The following is an 18,740-nucleotide window of genomic DNA, read 5'->3' as shown; positions in this document are numbered from 1 at the left end:
CTTCTGCCCTCAACATGACATGCGCATCCTTTAGCATTCAGGAGACACCTGAAACTAAAATTGAGGTATGTCAGTTTACTGTGATGCTCTCTTGCACTGCTTTGTGAAGAACATAGCCTGAAAAACTTGAGCAAAAGCCTTTTTGAACAGGCAAAACCCAAATCACAGTTTACAATAGATTGAAATTGAAATAGTATCAGGCTGAAGTAATGCAGGCAGGAAACTGCTGTCTGAACTCAACAAGGCTTTCCTTCCTGCTTGTAAATCTCTCTCTCCTGCTTATTGACAAAAAGAGATTACAGGCATGTATGTTTTGGTTTTGCCCTCCAGTGATATGTGATTTCCAGACCTATGCATCGATGCAAACAAATGATCTTAAAGCTGGCGTCCATCATTTATACCGAGATCTCTTTAGATTATCTTGAAACTATCTGGAAACAGTCTACACAGTATGCAATTACTATGCTTGAGGCGAGTGCTACATTCTCCTATTGCAGCGAAGTGGCTGCACCTACACTGGTTCCCAGGTTCATGACTATCCTCTGTGTTTCCATCTCTCTCATGCCAGGTGGCTGGGACGGGGTTTGCAATTACTTATTCCATTGTTCTGTTTTTCCCCATTTTTGACCAAGTGCCATGTGAATCTCACTTAAAAAAACAAAACAAATGATTACATTTTTACATTTTCCTTCTCCTTTTCCCATCCCCCTTTCCGGTGCTACACTAAGGGACTTCCTCTCAACTCACAGGCGGCTAAGAGTCAAAATTGTAAAATTGCAATTCAGTGCCAAGGGACCAATGTAATCAACACTAGTGATAAAAAAAAAAGCCCAAAACTTCTTGCTTTATGATCTTAATGAAACATGAAAGTGGACAGTACATAGTTCTGTGGATGAGAAAGCAAATAGTCACCTTTAGACTAGCATTATTCATATCTGAAACTTTGTCTATTTGTTCCTCATAAACAGGCCTTTCAGCCTCTGTCCGGGTTGAGTAGAATATTTAAAACCTCTGAAAACAATGCAGCTGATTCTGGCAGATGCCAAGGGGAAGGATATGCAAAGTTTTACTGTCCCTGTAGCATTTTTGGGGGTCTGTGGTCTACTCCAGCAGACAACATCTTTATTCCATTAACTGTGTAGCGAAATGCTTTGCGCTAACCATCAGCACTGCGTTCCTGTTTGACGTTCTTCTGTAGAATTATTTTTTCTTAGAAAACTCCATTGGTCTGAACAGAACTATGGGGAAAACTTGACGAAATTTCAGTCTTTACCAGTGTTATTCTTCAGCAGAGCTCTTTAAAGACAAAAACTTGGATAAAACTGAAACACCGCTCTTCCCCTCCTTGTAAAACACAGGCATAATTTGGCTATCTGGCACTTTTGCTTTTTCCAGGGATAAAAAAATAAAACCATCTGATTTTATAACCCTCCTCTATGGCAAGATAGTTTCTTACCATTAAAGCTTTTCCTTGTGAAAATTTCCCAATCTAGCTGTTAGCTTTTCTGATTAAACAAGACAAATAAATAGTACTAAACTATGCAAACGTAACTGTTCATGAATAGCCACTTCTTTTTCAATGCTCAGTACAGTTTTCAACTGTCCTTCAGACAATTTATCAATTGGACAATGCTTATTAAAAAGGCAAACTAATTTTATAGTCAAAAATAGGATTTGCTTCATAGAGTCATTGTAAACCATCACTTAGATCCTGTTGCGATTAGGCAAGCCAAAACCCACATTTGGCTTTTAGGCTATTTTTATTCTTTCAGAATATTAATGAAAACACTGAAAAAAAAAGGAAACAAACAAGAGGTCAACTCACAAAGTCTCTAGGCTGTGGAGCCCATCAAAGCATTTCTTTCCCAGGGAGTAGATTCTATTGTTATGGAGATGTCTGCAGGGGAACATTAAGCACACAGTCAGGAAAGCACACTGCACACAGTGGACTTAAGCAAAACATTTTGATGGTTAAATCACAAGAAACTTATTTTCTGGCATGCACTGATTACATGCAAGTCATGCTCTTGCAAAAGCATGTGTAGGAGGCACCTCTGCCACCCTCCTAGCTTTTTCCCAATATCTCCCCACCCATGCAAGCTTCCATTTGGTGTCATAAAAGGGATTTGTTTTAAAACCACCTGCATTGGTGGTTCCAGGTTGGGGTTTGCATATCAAGTACTGCAAAATTGTAGACATATTCTCAGTGGCGGTTAATCAAAAGGTTGCCTTAAAAACTCTGTGTGGGGTGTATATTTGGAAGATTTATATACAGAGGGTGTTAGAGGGTATGGCACAGAACAGGAGCAGGTGAGGAGACGGATAATACAGCAGACAGGAAAAGGGCATTAGGCTTGCAGAATGAAAGAAGACACAAAGCAACAGGACAAAAGAGTCATAGCTTCACTGAGATGAGTAAAGTAACCAATCTTAAAAGTGCTGCAACTTGCCTTCCTTTGAAACTATAAAAATCAACAACTACTTTCTCAAATGTTTAGCAACTGAAAGTAATTTTGTTATATATTTCAACCAATTGCCCTGCATGAAGGCTCAGAGTGCTGCCTATTTCTGTCTTTTAGACCAACATGGAAAACCCCCACGCTATGTGAAGCTTATTAATGTTGAGTAGATACAACTTGGAGCCACTTCAGGTTGTTTTTTTAAAAGGATGCCTTTTCCCCAGATTTTTCCTTTTATTTTATTCTTGACACTCTACCCTTATAGTGGAGGGAAACTACAGGAGTAGCACTTTAAAAGAAAATAAAGGCTGTGAACAAGGGGTTGCTAAATACTCCCCCTTCAATGCTTCATTCTGCTCTGAAAATAATGTTAAAGATCAGAGGCTCTTTGAATATTCTGCAGAACCTACAGAAATTGAATCTACCTGTTCATAAAAGGCAGGGATTCTGATGGCAAAATGCAAATGTTCTGTGAGTTTTTCTTTCCTAGGAAGAAATCTAATCAACTTGTTTTATTAATGACTACACTGACCTTTAATGCTTTAGTTAACGTGAAGAGTGCACCTTCAAATTCCAATTATGTTTGATCTTTGTCATGACAGAGCTTCAAACCTGCTCCAACTGACCGTGCGTTTTTGCACCGAATTGAAAATTTGCCAGACTGAATAGAGTAGCAAGCAAAAGAAAGCAGAACCACACACAAAGATTTTGATGCGCCAAATATGTCAGATGTTGTAGATCACAAGGAATGATTCAATTATTAATCAATGTGAAGCCCAGAAGATTAGAAATGAGCAAGACAGATTTAAAATAAGGAAACCTAACCGAGGAGAAGCGATCAGGGCATGAAAAGAAATACTTTTCTCCTGCATCTCTTAACCGTCCTCTTACCACTGTATTTCTGGAAGGGATCTAGAGCATGGTGTTCAAGACAGTCTTTTGTGTTTGGCATTACTGAGTTAAGTCTAGAAGCTCAGTCAAATGACAAGTCCATCCACTCTTTAACTTGAATGGGATTGATGCTTAGTGTAAACAGAAAGTAAATATTTTGCGACACAAGGCGGCTGTTGCCCTCCATTTTTGGTGCCTTATATGCTTATATGAATACATTAAGCACTAGGCAGAGATGGCGATTATAACTGTCAGTAGAGAACCCTGGCATATGCCAGGTTCAGTGCTCAAGCTGGGGCTAGAATATGCTAAAATATGCTAAGTGTCTTACAGACTATGGTTTCAGACAGCTTGTAAAACTTGAATATATTATTCTTTCTTTAATAATGCTAACATTTTCCAAAGTATCCTGAAATAACTTCTCCACCTCAGTTCTCCTCCTAAGATTCTGCAGCCAGTCTAGAATTTTTTCCACTTGGTACATTCCCAGAAGATAAAAACCTGAAACCACGCTCCATAGTACTCCTTCCAGATTTTGGTGAGAGCTACGCATGTTTCATTCAGTTGAACTGGTATGCAAAAATAACAAAATACAAAACTACATATACTTTCTATGAAGGGAAATGCATACTTTTTCCACTTGATGGCATTTCCAAGTCACCCAGAAAGCTTTTAGATCATTTCCTTTTTCTAATCTTCCCTCATTCAGTACAAGCTGCCTTACAGTCTTAGAGGGCACACAATTCATCTCTTCCTGTTTGTTTTGCTGACCAGATAGGGTGATTTTTTTAGTTTCCTTATGTAGTTCTTTACTGGAGATGGAAAATTTCAAGCTAGATCAAAACAAGTAATTTAACAAATGCTAGTTTAAGTGTAGGAAGATGTAAAAAATCGTTTTATCCAAGATAATTTTTTAAAATTTTGTTCTGTAGCACATATACAAGCCAGAAAATTTATCTTTAAAACAAAAATATTTCTGCGACAAATGGAATTGACCACTTGGTAAAGGAATATCACAAGCCTAGTGCAACTGTAGAAGGGAAACTGCAGATTTATAGCCCCGAGATATCAGTTTAATATCAAGAATGTAAGATACAACAGACGTTTAATTAAACCATGTACAGACCTCTTTACCTATCATTTGCCAACTGAGGAAGTACTAGGGGAACATGTAATTATTAAAGGTTGTCTCAAGCAATGTCTAAATTAAACATTGCATCTTCAAGTCATTTATCACAAAATGGTCAAAGCCCTGCAAAGAAGCAGAGATTGTGGCTAAAAACCAATTGATAAAACTTACAGAACTACCAAACTAGAGAGGTTTCCAAAAGCATAGTCTGGTATGTAATGAATTTTATTCAGTGCCAATGTCATTGCCTGAAGTGCTGGTAAACTTCTAAAAGCTTGGACGGGAATTTCTGTCAAAGAATTATCATCTAGCCACAGGTGTCTAAGGGAGATCAAGCCATTGAAGCAGTTGGGGGGCACATAGTTGATGTGGTTGGCGTCCAGACGTCTAGGAGAAAAAGAAATAGAGAAAATTGACTCTGAGAAAAGAACAGTGGACTTACACAATGGATATCAGAAGTTATGACCAAGAACATAACACCAAAGGATGGACGTGAGTTGCCACATCCATTTTTCATTTACAGGTCCCTTTGTCAGCTGGGTTTCCGCAGACAGCTCTCCTTTGGAGACACTGACTCAGTGAGAGCACGCACTGATAATTCGTGAGCACAGTCTCTCTACAAACCGGGTATGAATTTGTTTCCTTTCCCAATTATTTGAAAGTCTGGAATAAAATAGTATAAGAAATTCAGACAGAGATTGTCTTTCAGAACCTATAAATCACTGAGCTGCAGGATGATTTGGATTTCCATATGCTAGACACCCATTCTAGGAGCCAAAAACAAAACTCACTTCTAAATCTCTGTTCCCGTTTTACCTTTTCTTACATATTGTTTATTCCAATGACTCTAATGAGCACTGAAGTTCACATTTTTTAGTAGTGGAGCAAAATATTTGTTTGTATTTTGTTGTGGTTTTTTTTTTTTAAATCGAGATCAGTATTACTAACGCGATGTATTTATTTTGAAAAAGAAGTTATTAAACACACTTCAGTTGCCGCAGAGCCAACAGAGGGAGCTCAACTGCACATGGTACCTTTTCAAAGTCTGCAGGTGATATCTTGCTCTCACACTTGTGTAAATAAGGATTAAATCTACCAAAACTTTTGCAGATGTAGCACTACAAATATTATGTCATACATTCATTGGCTTTTGCTTTTGCTGTTTTGCTTTCCCATTGTGATGCTTTCAGGGAAATATTTAAAAGCGTGCTTCAGCTTTCTGAAACTTCGTGAAACATCCAGCTGGTGATCTGTATTCTGATACACTTTTTCTGCTTTTAATGTGTTGTAGTGACGTGTACCTTGTTCGGAACATGAAAGCCACGCTCTAAAACTTTTCTTGAAGATGTCTGTACAGAGAAGTAATTAAGTGAATGGTGAAACAGAAATAAATTTAAATAGATGTTTGAAAACATTACAGAACAAACAGACACACCCAGGGTACAAAGAAGTAAGTCTGTACAACCTAAATTCTGTCAGTTTGAGAGAAATCCAATACTCTTTGTGGCGGGCATACTAATCTCTTTATTTAAAGCTGCTTCTTCATTTACAGTCATGTAAAATGTCAGGTCCGTTCTATCTCCTGCTCCATGCTGCTCCTACCTACTGCACGAGAACGAATAATGATTGCTAAGGCTCTGTGCCAGGCTGGCAAATAACTGAGACAAGGTCAGTCGGAACAAATTTATAAAGTTCAGTGTCAAAGCCCTTGTACAATTAAATTTTCAAAATAATAACTGACATGGCAGGCAGCAGAGACAGAGCTTCCAAAATAACTCAAGGGTCTGTCAACAAATGGGTGAGGCTGGAAATGTTTAGAAATACTCATGCTGTACCTCCCCCATTCCCCAGGCAACAACCCTGCTACGCCTGTGCTTTCAAATAAGGTATAATTTGAATGAGTAGATGAGGTTTCTTTGTGTTCAGTCAGAAGTACATTTCTTCCCTGGGTGATGCTGGTATGTAAACTAAGAAGTTACAGTTGCCTTAGTTTGACAGTTACACTGATTAAAGAATGGAGGCTTTATTCAACCTAAACGTGTTACTGTATTACAGCTAAGATCTTGTTCAATAGGAACCTTGCCTCGGCAGCTCTGACGCCCACACTGGCTCCACAGGGGTTACTCACAGGATGCCCGGCTGCATGGCAAAGCCAACAGCCAGTTGTTTATGTGTGACCCTGTGGCTGAAATGGCAATGTTTCCCCTGTCATCAGCAGGACCAGGATTTTTACCTGACCGATATTCGGTGGCAAATCAAGTAACTGATTTTGTTTATAGCTGTAGTTTCCATATATAAACCCATCACTGGCTATGTAAACAAAATACACAGCATAGACGGAAAAACAGGACTGCCGTAATATAAATGACATTCTAGGTAGTTGCATTATTGTTTAAATAAACTTTGGAATAAACCAAGAAGCTATGAAGACTTGTGCTGCAGGTCCTATAACTGGATTACATATCCTGTAAGTGCTCATAAGAAGTACTGCCTCAAGTGCTCTTTTGTTATCTAATCTTTTTAAAATTTCCAAGTACCGTTTTCCCTCTTGCAGATATTAAAAAGTTTCAGCAGTGGTTATGTTTCCTGTCGTACTGTAGGTAATGCACACTGATGTATAAAGCATTGATCAAAATCACTGTTTTCAGCCAATTGTTTCACATGTGTTGATGAAAGTTTTGGCACTTCCAGAACTAAACCCATTAACTCACAAACATGACCCTGTTTATAATTGAAAATATATAGATAACATGTGGTGAGTTTGAAAGCTGCTATTATATTCCAGAGAGAGCCAATTTAGAGAAACAGAAATCCTTGATCTCTTCTGATAGGCAGCATGTAAATAAAGCAGCCAGTATGAAATTCACCATGAGCTCACTTAAAATGTCCAAACCTTTCAAAGTAAATGCTTGAGCTATGTGGCCTGTATCCCACTGGTGTTTCCTGTGGCATACTGTGAATGCTACAACCATGTGCATAAATTATGAAAAGATATTATTCATACAGAATTGTAAAAAGGACTCATTTATTTGTACTCTGGAATGGGTGAAGGTAGATGTTTGAAAAGTATGTGATTTGCATTTTTTTATCAGTTCAGTATGACTGGATACCTAGTTTTATGCCATTGGTAGATTTATAACGGAATATATGTTTTTTTCCTCTTTCTGAGTCTTCTGTCAAGAGCACGCCCAGGTACAACCTGGATGTACCTTGTGATCAAGAAATTCCTCAATGTCTTGCTGGTGTGTCTTGCTCATTCATTCAGGGCTAAATCAAACGCTAGATATGGGATCAGGAAGGCGATTTCTCCCAGGTCATTCTCCCCTCTGAAATAAGCAGCTACTACAAGGATTGCCCCTCCTTGGAATGGATGAGGGCCTGAATACAACAAAGGGACCGGAGAAGAGCAGAGCCACCAAAACAGGTACAGAAGTCAAGGACAAAATATTTCTTCTGACATTTAAGATTAAAATAGGAAAGGTATAACTAAATGAATTGGGGCTCTATGTAACAGGCAGGGGAGGCAGGGAAGTGAGCGCACACAGCAGATTAACGAAAGCGTGCTCTCCTCCCTTTCCTACCGCCTTGCTCCTCTCCGGACCTGTCTCTGTTATGCAGAGAGCCGCAGCCAAGCTACTCCACAAGGTGTGGAGCAATGATGGAAAGAGGTTGGGGAGGGGGCCCGTGTGGAGCGGGCGTAATGGGCAGGAGGCGGTCACCTGCCAGCCCCATCATCTTCAATCGCGTTTCTTCACAGGAGTTGGGCTAAAGCCCCATTTAAGTAATGGCAAGTAACATCAAAACTGGCTCTGAAAAGTGGATGTAATGAAAATATAGCTGGCTATTGTGAGCCATGCTTTTCAAACATGGCCCCTTTACACAGGATATCCCCTTCAGTCCACAGGGGAAAATGCTAGGGCTATTGTAAATGCTTAATTACAACACACCAGTGCAGCAGTTCCCACAGCTCACTTTCAGCTCTGCCCTTGTATGGGCTTCTACTGGACCGATACAGAAAACCCTGTGTGGCAGCAGCAAGACCAAAAAAGAAAAGTCACAAGTCGCGGTTTAGGAGCATTTGTTTCTGTCCCACTGCTCAGTTTCACATGGGGAGGTCTCTGCAGCTCTGGGAGTTTCAATTCTTAGTGTTTCTCTTCATAGCCAAACATGCTGCTCAGGTGTTCTGGTAAACCTCCATTCAAGACGGTGGGCCAGGTTGCTAGCCCATTGCATAAAGCCAGCTGAAATGCTGTTTTTATACAAAGATAGATTGGCTCTGATACCAGTTACCCTCAATCACTGCCGGCGGGAAAAAGTGGGGGCCAGCAGGAGTTGTTGGGTTGTCCTAGGAATCTGGCTGCACACTCAGATCAGGAGTCCACGGCTAGACCAGCACATTTGGTGTGGCTGGGAACGCTCCCGGGTCCCGCAGCCAGCTGGCTCACAGTGGCCTGCGCTATGCCAGTGACCTCTCCTAGCCTCCCAAATGAGATGGCTGTATGCAGAGCACCGACTGGGGACGGTCCCAGGGGCGTGAGAACTGCCAGATGGCCCCGGCGAAAAGTTCAGACAAATGTTAATTGGCACAGGTCAAAAGTGTGCCAAGGACCCTGTTAACAGTGCAGCAGGACAGACGGTCATGGCCAGTGCCTGAGAGCACTCTGAAGCACTGTTTGCTTTGCTAGGCTGGCTGTAGCCACAGTCTGCCACTGTATGGTGTCCAGGAGGATCTCCTTGGAAATCTAGTGTGAGCCACCACGCTGCTAACCACTCCAACAGCAGGTCCTTGTCCTCCTCCCACACGTGGCATATGTCCTGGTGGGCTTCAGCCATGCAGGATGATTTTTGGCTAGTAGTTCTGAGGTTGAGAAATTTTTCTGTCCCTTGCAAACATGATAAAAAAAATTGCTCAGAAAAGAGTCAGATGCCCAGTAGCTTCTACTGGATGAAAGAAAATGTCACTCCGTGGTCTGTAACTGCTGATCTGGTTCAGCCAATTTTCACCCGACTTTGAAAGCAACTGGTCCCACAGCTGGTTGAGTTAGGGACTGCACACAAATGAAATAGTAGCACATGTATTTTAGGGAACCTTGCACCTCTGTCTTCCTCCCAGTCATTTATTAAGCTAGAAAAGTGTCTGTGACTGAGAGCGGGGGTCTGGTATTGTACTAGTGCTACACAGCTCAATTACTCTTCTGTTATCTACTATGCCCCAGGGCCCTAGTAGCTCAGATGGTTAAGACATGCAATAAAATGAGAAGATTGCAATGGTGAGTTTTGAGACATCTTTGCAAATGTGTAGAGACACATGCTTGATTTTAAGCTGTGGGAAATTCCTCCTCAGGGAGTTTGTGGGTACCTGTTGAGGTACCTGGTTTCCTCAGAAGGATAGTTCTGTAGGCTTCATTATCATGGGGTGTAACATGGAAAACCACACCTAAAGCTCCTGCCTTTTCATGAAAGCAGTTCTCTTGAGAGAATGTGATTTCATCAAGCTTGATGAAATCTTTTAACTAAAAATCAGGATTATTAACACAAGCATCAAAATGGAAAAAAAAATCGCTTGAAGTTAACATTTCTGAAAAAAAGGCTTTTTCATTTCAAGCCTGAACTGGAAGCATTTCAGAACTCTGCCCTCAAAATCTTCAACTCTTTGTTTGGATTAAGAATGGAAACTTCTCCTGAAATGCCAAATATTTGGAGGAGTGAGGAGAAGATGAAAAATCCATTTGCTGACCTGTTCCAGACAGGCAATTATTAAGAACATCCAAGATGATTTCTAGATAATCTCTTATGTTAAACTTGGTATCACCATCAGGTGCTCCACAAATACTGAAATACCTTAAAAATAAAATTTAAGCAATTTAAAAAGTCTGTTGGGAAATTTGAAACAAATTTAATTGATACTATTTTCTTATCTTGTTACTCGTAAAGTCAAATTAATTTGCTTCACTAAATTCCAACTTTGCAGGCTGTCAAGGGAGAAAAGGTGCGTTTATTTTTTCCCCTCTATCAACTGTTTCCAGCAGTTTGGAAGATGGGCTTTGTTGTATTCTGCCCTATTTTCTACTATAAAACATCTCTTTTTAAAGGGCCTCTTAAATTTTACAGGAAAGAAAGCAGGTGATACAGTAAATAATGCTTGCTTTTAAATTCCCTTCATGACTTGTTTGGCACGGGCAGTGAAACAGCACCCGATCTGTTCTCGATTTTGACTATTTCTGGGTCTGACAACGCAGCAGTAAAAGCTGCTCATTAACAATGATGTCAACAAGCAAATGAACAGGGAACGAAGTTTCATCTGTAGTATTCACTGCGAAGGGTCGTACTACAATAGTACCAATAAAACAACAGCAGAAGCTTTGCTTTTCCATCAGCAACGCCAATAACGCTTTTCTCCTTTATTTATCAACATGCGCAAATGGAGATCTGCAACTTATCGGTTGCTAGTAACAGAAAATTTTTGATAACACGTTCAGGGAAAAAAAATTATTGGTATGTCATTGCCTGCTTTGCCAATCCCTGCTTGTTCAAAAATATTTAAATTATATGCCAATTCTGGTACATCAGGGATGTCATTAGAAATGACATGACAATTATACTAGAGAAAAAACCCACCTACTTAAACAAATACATGCATTAAATGAAAAAAATGGACAGAAAACAAGCTGCTAATTAACAGCAATATTTGAAAAACAAATCAATATACATATGTGAAAAGTTTTTGGACTATACAGGTATACTCCAAATCACTGAAACGCTTCTTGATTTAAAAGCAAAATGGAGGTATTGATGCTGTGGGAAACAAAATCCAGAGACCATCTGCTTGTCGTTGGTTCTGAAGAAATACATTTGCTCAAGGTAACAGGGAAGACAACATTCAAGTGACGCTTCAAACTCTGCTGCCAAGATCTAAATTGTAACACAGAAGTGATTGTGTGTTCCTCCCTTTCAATCACGGTACCTGCGAACATATTTTACTCTTTTTGGCTTAACAGAAATAAACGCTATTTGAATTCTCAGGACTGTTAATTCAGATATTTTGTATTCACACTAGATTTCAGAGGAAAATTATAGCCCATATAATAAGTTGAAGATATGCTTCTGCAGAACTTGAGGATCAAAACCACATCTTGCAATCAACATGTTCTGGTTACTTCCTTAAATCCTCCTGTCACAAAGGGAACTGGAGTCCTACGCAATCACTGTCCAAGCTCTGGTAGCTGAACTCATTTATTAATCAATGTAGCAAGTCACTGTTGTTGACTATTGAACTACAAAGACTTTTATAAAATTAGAGAAGATTGTAATGTTGTTTAATCTTATTTTTTGCTTAAGTGACAGAAAAAAACATTGCTTGTTTTGAGGAAACAATACAAAGGTTTTCTCATAGGTTTTTGCTGTTGAAGATGAAATTCTCAAATCGTAGGGTTTTCTGGTTTGTTTTTTTTTTTTCCACTTATCATTTTATCATATTTATTGAATAATGTCAGCTGTCGTCGGCCAAGCCTTAAGACACGCAAACCTGTCAAGCCATTCCGCATGCTAACAATATTACAACTTGGACAAGGAAGGTGGAAGAAATTGTTGCTCTTTCCTGCAATACATCAGTCCTTGTTCTGTGCGACACAGGCCATTTAACATGAGTTAAAGTATCTATCAATATTTATACATATACTCTCATTTTTGAGCCTGGAACTAGATAATAAGGAGAGCCTATCATTCAGAAATACCTTTCTGGGCAAAAATTTGTGGTGAACTTGCATTACGAGTGAACATGGAAAACTTGTGTGTGCATATATATACCCCCATATATTGTGCATGTACAATTTGTGCATACACAGTTATATATGTATGCTTATATAAAAATGATTTTAATGTAGTACTCTTTACATTGATTAAGGTAGCAAGGCAGTTAGTACGGCTTGCCCCTCTACATGACTGCCCTTCTTGAGTAAAACCACAAAAAGCAGAGATTTGAGTCCTGTCAGCACTTTTCAGTTTTTTGCATCTATACTAACCTAAAGCAAAGGGTTAATGAGGCTTCCAGAAATCGTGCCACTTGCACAGTTAAACATAATAAATACATGAAGTTGCTATCTTATAGGAACTGCCTTTGTGAAGGCTTTTAACCTCTTATTTACGCTCTTGAAAAGACCCCTGCTATTTCAAAGGTTTCAAGAAATAATTCCTATTGAAAATCAGAAACCAATGCAAGAACCACCTTGTGAACAGAACATTCCTAGACTGTATGAAACAAGAAATTGAATCTGTGCACACCTTTATCTGACAGGCACAACCCAGTTTAAGCAAACAAAAGAATAATAGTTTTCTTTTCCTCAAAGAGGTCTCTTTTGCTGGTGATCGTCTTTCAGGTGATAGTAGCTTTTCTGTACAAACCCATATCATTCCATCTTGGGTCTGCTACACAGCTGTCTAAAGGTTTCTACTGACCACTCCTATTCTTCTTCGGTTTTAATTCTGTCACAAAATATCAGTCCTTTACACAGACTGCACAAACTATGTTTGGTTTACGTCTTCAACTTCTTCGCCCAAGGAAAAAAATATTTGCAACAAAGCCTGAGTGAGACTGTCATTTTGTTTAGAAACTGCACTGAAAATTCAACAGTCTCTTTCAGAGTAACAAAGGAACTCTTGTTTGCTTGGCTTATCGTGTTTTGGTCCAGATTGTGTATAGAGTGATGTGATCTCAGCAAGATTTTTTTTTTTGTTTGTTTAGCAGAAAGAAAATCTAATATAGTCACTAGACCAGCATTTTCTCATGACTTTTTCAAAGATCAAAGGAAAGAACCGTAACCTCAAAAGTATATGCCTGAGATATTTCAGTCTGTGTCTGGTCAATAAAGAAAAAAGTCACTGACCAAATAACAATTATAAGATAATTAATTCTTAGGGCTGTTTCACCTTTAGAAACATTAACGAATGCGTTGTATATTAAGGAGGTACGTGTTGTTCAAGACGGACTTAAGAACCTGGGAATTAATACAGTATAATGTGTGTCTGTGTAGTGGTAAGTTATACACAGATGACATAGCTTTGCTGGAAATCAATTCATTTCATTAATTCTGTTCTTCAGATTTTGGCTGAACTGAATGTATGCAAAAGATGTTAATGTTCTGGTGGAACTTCTTTATACACAAAAAAGGAAGAGAGCATGTTCAATACAGTACATTTCTCAACCAATCTTAACTCTAGCCAGACTGGATAGCTTGGTATAGATGCTCACTGTATCCTTGTCACTGTTTGACTTTTACTAGTGACACTGGTGATGACCACACACTGTAGCAACACTTTTTGTGATAGTTATTTGAACTTCCAGATCGACTTCCACATTCGGATCTCGGAACTTTTTAGGAAAACAATTTTATTTCAAAATAATTCTGTGAAAATATAAGGTGGTCAACCAAACCACAGAGAAGAGTCAGATGACATCTTACTCTCTCCAAAGAACCTGACTTTTTATCTTCAATTATATAGATATTTTATGCTGCGCATTCAAAATCATGAGATACTTCAGAAAATTTAGTCATCTTTTTGTATCAGGTGACCGTGGAATTCTGTGGATAATTCAAAAACATATTCTATTTTCTGCGTCCTGCATTGAGACAGCAGGCGTGGCCTCGTGGTTGCAAAACGTGAACTGCAAGTGCAGCAGAAGGAACTCAAGATACTCGATTGACTGAACAAGAATATGGCAGATGAATTTCAGTATTAGATAGGTGTCTTAGTGAGGTGAGGCACTTAGGGAAAAAGCAATTCAAACTTTACATGACAAACTCTTGAGGAGCTACTAACATGCTAGGAAGAGATCTGCAGTTGTAGTAAGTACGAAAATAACAGCTCAGTGTTCAGTAAAGGTTAAAAAAATTAAGCAAACTGAAGTTTGGGGAGTTAGTAGGAAAGCGAACAAAAAGGCATACATAATTCTCATCTATATATCCATGGTGTGCAAACACTTTAAACGGGCTGTGCAGGTCTGATCCCTCTTGACTTCTCTCAAATCAAATATACGAGAACTGAAAAAATGTTCAGTAAGAGTGACAAGGACGACCAGAGGAAGGGAATAGCTCCCACATGAGAAACAATTCTAACAGGCTATGTCTGAAAAACATGACTGATGGAGATACAACAGAGGTCTGTAAGAGCTGGCATAGCAAAACTGCTGTTTCTATTTTCTCCTGATGCTGCGCTTAGGGAACATCAAATGTGGTGGGAGGTTCCAAGTAAATAACAGGAGGTACTTCACCATGCTTACACAGGGTTAGCTGATCAGCAGCTATTCTGCCACAAAAAATCATGATTGTTGCATTGGCTCAAAAAGCAATCGTACAGACTCTTAGAAGAAAATTCTATAAGAGCTATTACATTCAAAGAAGCCACAATAGGCTCAGCGAGCCCCTGAATGCAAACCTCTGGCAGCCAGGACAGATTACCAAAGGAGTATTATTGTATTCTTTGCCAGACCTTCTAGTTTTCCTTTGGCAACTGCCATTGAGAACTGGACACTGAGCTAGGTCAGCTTTTAGCACGACCTGGTACAACCATCCTTATGTTATGGGGCAGAAGCACATCAAAATAATTTCATTCATACCACGAAGCAGCCAATCCTCACTCCTGGTCTAGCAGTTCTGGCAGGAGTTCTGTTAAAACTGAAACTCGTGGACTGAGTCAGCACGGCACAGTCCAGAACTATAAATACGGAGACCTGCCTGAAGCACAGAATATAATTAAGCATCCTCTAGTACACTTTGTTTCATGAGTTAATAGTGTTTTCCATACTGCTTAAAAAGAAAAAAATTACACCAAATGAAAAAAACCAAGGGAGTCATTTGGGATTCTTTCTTTTCCCCTGTAAAGAATCTTAAGAAACCATGGGAAAGACCAGTGCTCAAGGGACCATATTACTCTTGACAGACAGAAAGCATTGCAGAGCAAGGAGTGTCTTCTCAGACGGTGAACCAGTTTATAATGCTGCAAAGAAGCTGCTGGTGTCATGAAATTACTGGAATGAAATCAGTCACTTTTGAAGTTTAATTGAGAGTACAATTCTCTTGAAAAGCAGCTCAAAGAGAGTTAAAAGAAAAAGTTGATTCAGCACATTATTAAGTGATATTAACAAGTAATTAATAGGTAATCATACATTACTGTTCATGCAAGGATACAAGCTGATTTATCAAGTATACTCACAGAGACTGCAGGCTGCGCAAATTCTGGAGTGCTTCAGTAGGAACTTGGCGTAGTTGGTTATTCTGCAGCATCCTACATTGTGAGTAGCAAAAAACCCAGAATCAACACAGTAAAGACAATTTCTTTCGATTTACATCTTCTTCCAAGCTTACCTCCTTTGTACTGGTTCTACTTCAAGATTACAAACAAAGCAAAGCTGCACAAATACTCTGTTCCCCCGCCCCTGCCGAATGCCAGTTCTCTTCAAAGCAAATACCTGTAGCATATTAGCTTTGTTAGCAGCTACACATGAGCTTTGAACATGATTTTCAAAGCAGCTGAGGAAGTTAAAAGAATGAATCCCATTTGCTTTCAACAGGACTCGAGCTCCTAATTGCGTCCAGTGATTCTGAAATGGTCATCCTCATGTACTGATTTTGTTTTCCTTCGGAAGTGCTTCAGTTCCTTACTCTCATAAAGCTCTTGATTGACTCTTGAAATCCTTACTCAGGAAAATGTTACTATGGCAAACAGAACTTTTAACTGTATGAGTTTATGATTTGGTTCGAATAAAATTTTATCTCTGTAAAAACTGCTGAATTTTTCTCAATGAAATAAATTTTCTCCAACAGAAGGCTGCTAGCAATGACCTGACAAATCTCTTTTCTGAAATATCACATCATTAAGTTTGCGAAGATTGAAATATCACTTTTCATTCCAAAATAATATTTTCTTCCCTTTGAATATGGCCTAACGTCCTTGTTTGGACAAAGTCCCACATATATAAAAGGATTCTACATGGGTAAAACTGAAGTAGTACACGCTGCCTTCAAAATGAGGCATACTCAATGGGACATTGTAAATGAAATGATTTTTGGCAGGCCTAAATCTCCTTAGGCCAAAAAGAGCTACAGCTGGCCAACTTAAGAGTAGATGGAGTGGGAAACTCTTCATACTTCTTTCCCACTTAGGTATTTTTTCAGTAGAGCTTTGAATACTCTTACAGTAGCATCTGGCTTGGTTTGACGCTGCCTAGGAAGCTGGCGTTCTTGCTAATAATACGGTTTCTGTGAACTTTACATAGGCAAAGATCCCCTCTAGTATAAATATTATGAGATGTAGCCTGCTAATAATTTTAGTAACTATATATACCGTCTTACTACTCCAAATAATACAGGGTTTGTAATATTTTTTATAATTTAGCTTACTGTAATTAAATCACAATGAAAAAGATACAAAATACAAATTGCATTTTAAAGAACATGGTGTTGTACAATAATGGTTTTCCCCCCCAGGTCTCAAGAAAAGGAAAAGGCAATTTACCCCCAGTTTTGTGTGATCATGAAAAGTCCACTAAGAGCTTTAGACTTGAAATCGGAACTTTTGAGACAATTAAAGAAGCTATTAACTGGACCAATTTTTACCTTTGATATTGTACAGAGACATCTACTTGATGAGCAAGTTGTTTTTAGAATGCCATTAAAGTTTTCCAACTTTTGTGTTTAGGATATTTTCTATATGAAAAAACAAAGATTTAATGATGTTCATATGTATCTTCACTTCAGTTGAGTTGTTCAAAATGAGCTGATCAAAATATGTAATTTACTTGATCAAAACTTCACTGGTTAATTAGTTCCCTGGAGCATTTAGGAAATCAGAAATATATCAAACAACACACAGTTTACTTACAGCACTTTAAGATTGAAAAGGCCAGCAAATGCTCCCTTAGGAATGTATGTCAAGCCATTTCCTGCAAGACGTCTGCAAAGTTTGAAAAAGGGAAAGAAAGAGAGTGAATACTTTTTCTCTTCATGTGGAATTAATTTGGTTTTTAAAAAGTGCAATACAGCTATGTTTGAGCGGCTGATGCCAGAGGCAGTAGTTTAAGAGCCTTGTTTTGTCATTAATACACTTTTAAAAGCAAAAAAAAAGAGAAGCCCTTAACTGTACAGTTGATTTACTGACAGCTGGATTGCAGAGACGAAAATGCAATTTCACTGCAAACTGAGCTTATGGTTTAGAATGCACATCTAATTCTTTATATTGCTCTTTTTAAGGATTAGAGCAATCTCAGCAATTAAAATACAGATACACTGGCAACAATTAGAGTAATTGGATTTACAGGCATGCACTTTTAGAATTGTGCATGTATGATGTCTATGCATATTTAACTCATTTGCACTAATATCAAAACATATCTACATAGTTACAATCACAGTTCATTTAAAAATAACTATATGTAAAACTGCTGTACTGGTGGAATCATAGTTTTCCCTGTGAGCAGATGTGTAATAGGTTAGCATAAAGTGAATTTGCTAAAATCTGTAAGGCTTTTTTTCCCTACTTCTATTGCTTCTCCCTTCTCAGAATGCCTAAAAGTATTTTACAGACCTAGGTAAGCATAGCAAATACCTCTGTAGAGTGTGTTACTCTGCCAAAAATAGAATGCATTCTGTAATATTTGTGTCTATGAAAGAGATCATGCATTTGATATGAAATAAAGGCATTTCTATGTTCCCCATCAGTGCAACTCCAAAATATCTTGTGTTCAGCCTCCTGACATCTCAGTTCAGCGTGAATGTGCTGTAATACCTGTACCCTAGCTGGAAAACTGACTGGTAGGGGTCAGATTCCCCATCAAGTTACTCCGTGTCAGTAGAGCCATAGTGTTTGCTCTTAGCTGGCAACAAATGTGGATTGATACGATGCAACCCTCTTTTATCTGCAGACCAAGTTAAGCCGAGTGTAACTGATATTTCCCATCAGCTAAGATACTGCACACCAAAATTGCAGACAGTTACCATAGACCAGATGATTTGATAACAGAGTTGACATTTGATTTGGCCGCTTAGGAAAGTCCACAGGACTAGACCCAGACCAAGCTGCCAGAGAGGAACATACAGCACTGAAGTAGGCACCAGAGTTGCCAATGCTGTTCATGGAAAAGGCCGGGGGCTTATTACTGCACCCAAAGTCCCAAAGATCCAGCAGTGACCGGCCCTTAAATGTTGTCTTCCTTTGGAGTTTAGTGGCCCCAAGCTAACTACAGGGTCCTGAGCACACCTTCTCTTTAG

General features: G+C 38.9%; 1 protein-coding gene across 3 annotated transcripts in view; it reads right to left on the bottom strand.

Annotated features, from left to right (window-relative positions):
- The window catches only part of LGR5 (leucine rich repeat containing G protein-coupled receptor 5), a 94,700-nt gene that overhangs the window by 25,064 nt on the left and 50,896 nt on the right, over positions 1-18,740 (bottom strand). For 2 of the 3 annotated variants that reach the window (XM_074573255.1, XM_074573266.1), the window contains exons 3-6: positions 17,356-17,427; positions 15,688-15,759; positions 4,651-4,866; positions 1,826-1,897 (exon numbers count right to left, since the gene is read on the bottom strand). In XM_074573255.1, the coding sequence (XP_074429356.1) occupies positions 1,826-1,897; positions 4,651-4,866; positions 15,688-15,759; positions 17,356-17,427 (432 nt within the window). The remainder of the gene's footprint in view (positions 1-1,825; positions 1,898-4,650; positions 4,867-15,687; positions 15,760-17,355; positions 17,428-18,740) is intronic. The other variant, XM_074573276.1, reaches the window with a different exon arrangement.

The sequence above is a fragment of the Larus michahellis genome, chromosome 1, assembly GCF_964199755.1.
Source record: "Larus michahellis chromosome 1, bLarMic1.1, whole genome shotgun sequence".
In the NCBI taxonomy this organism is placed as follows: Eukaryota; Metazoa; Chordata; class Aves; order Charadriiformes; family Laridae; genus Larus; species Larus michahellis.
Note: the sequence above shows the minus strand (reverse complement) of the source record. Positions and strands in the feature narration are given on the sequence as shown.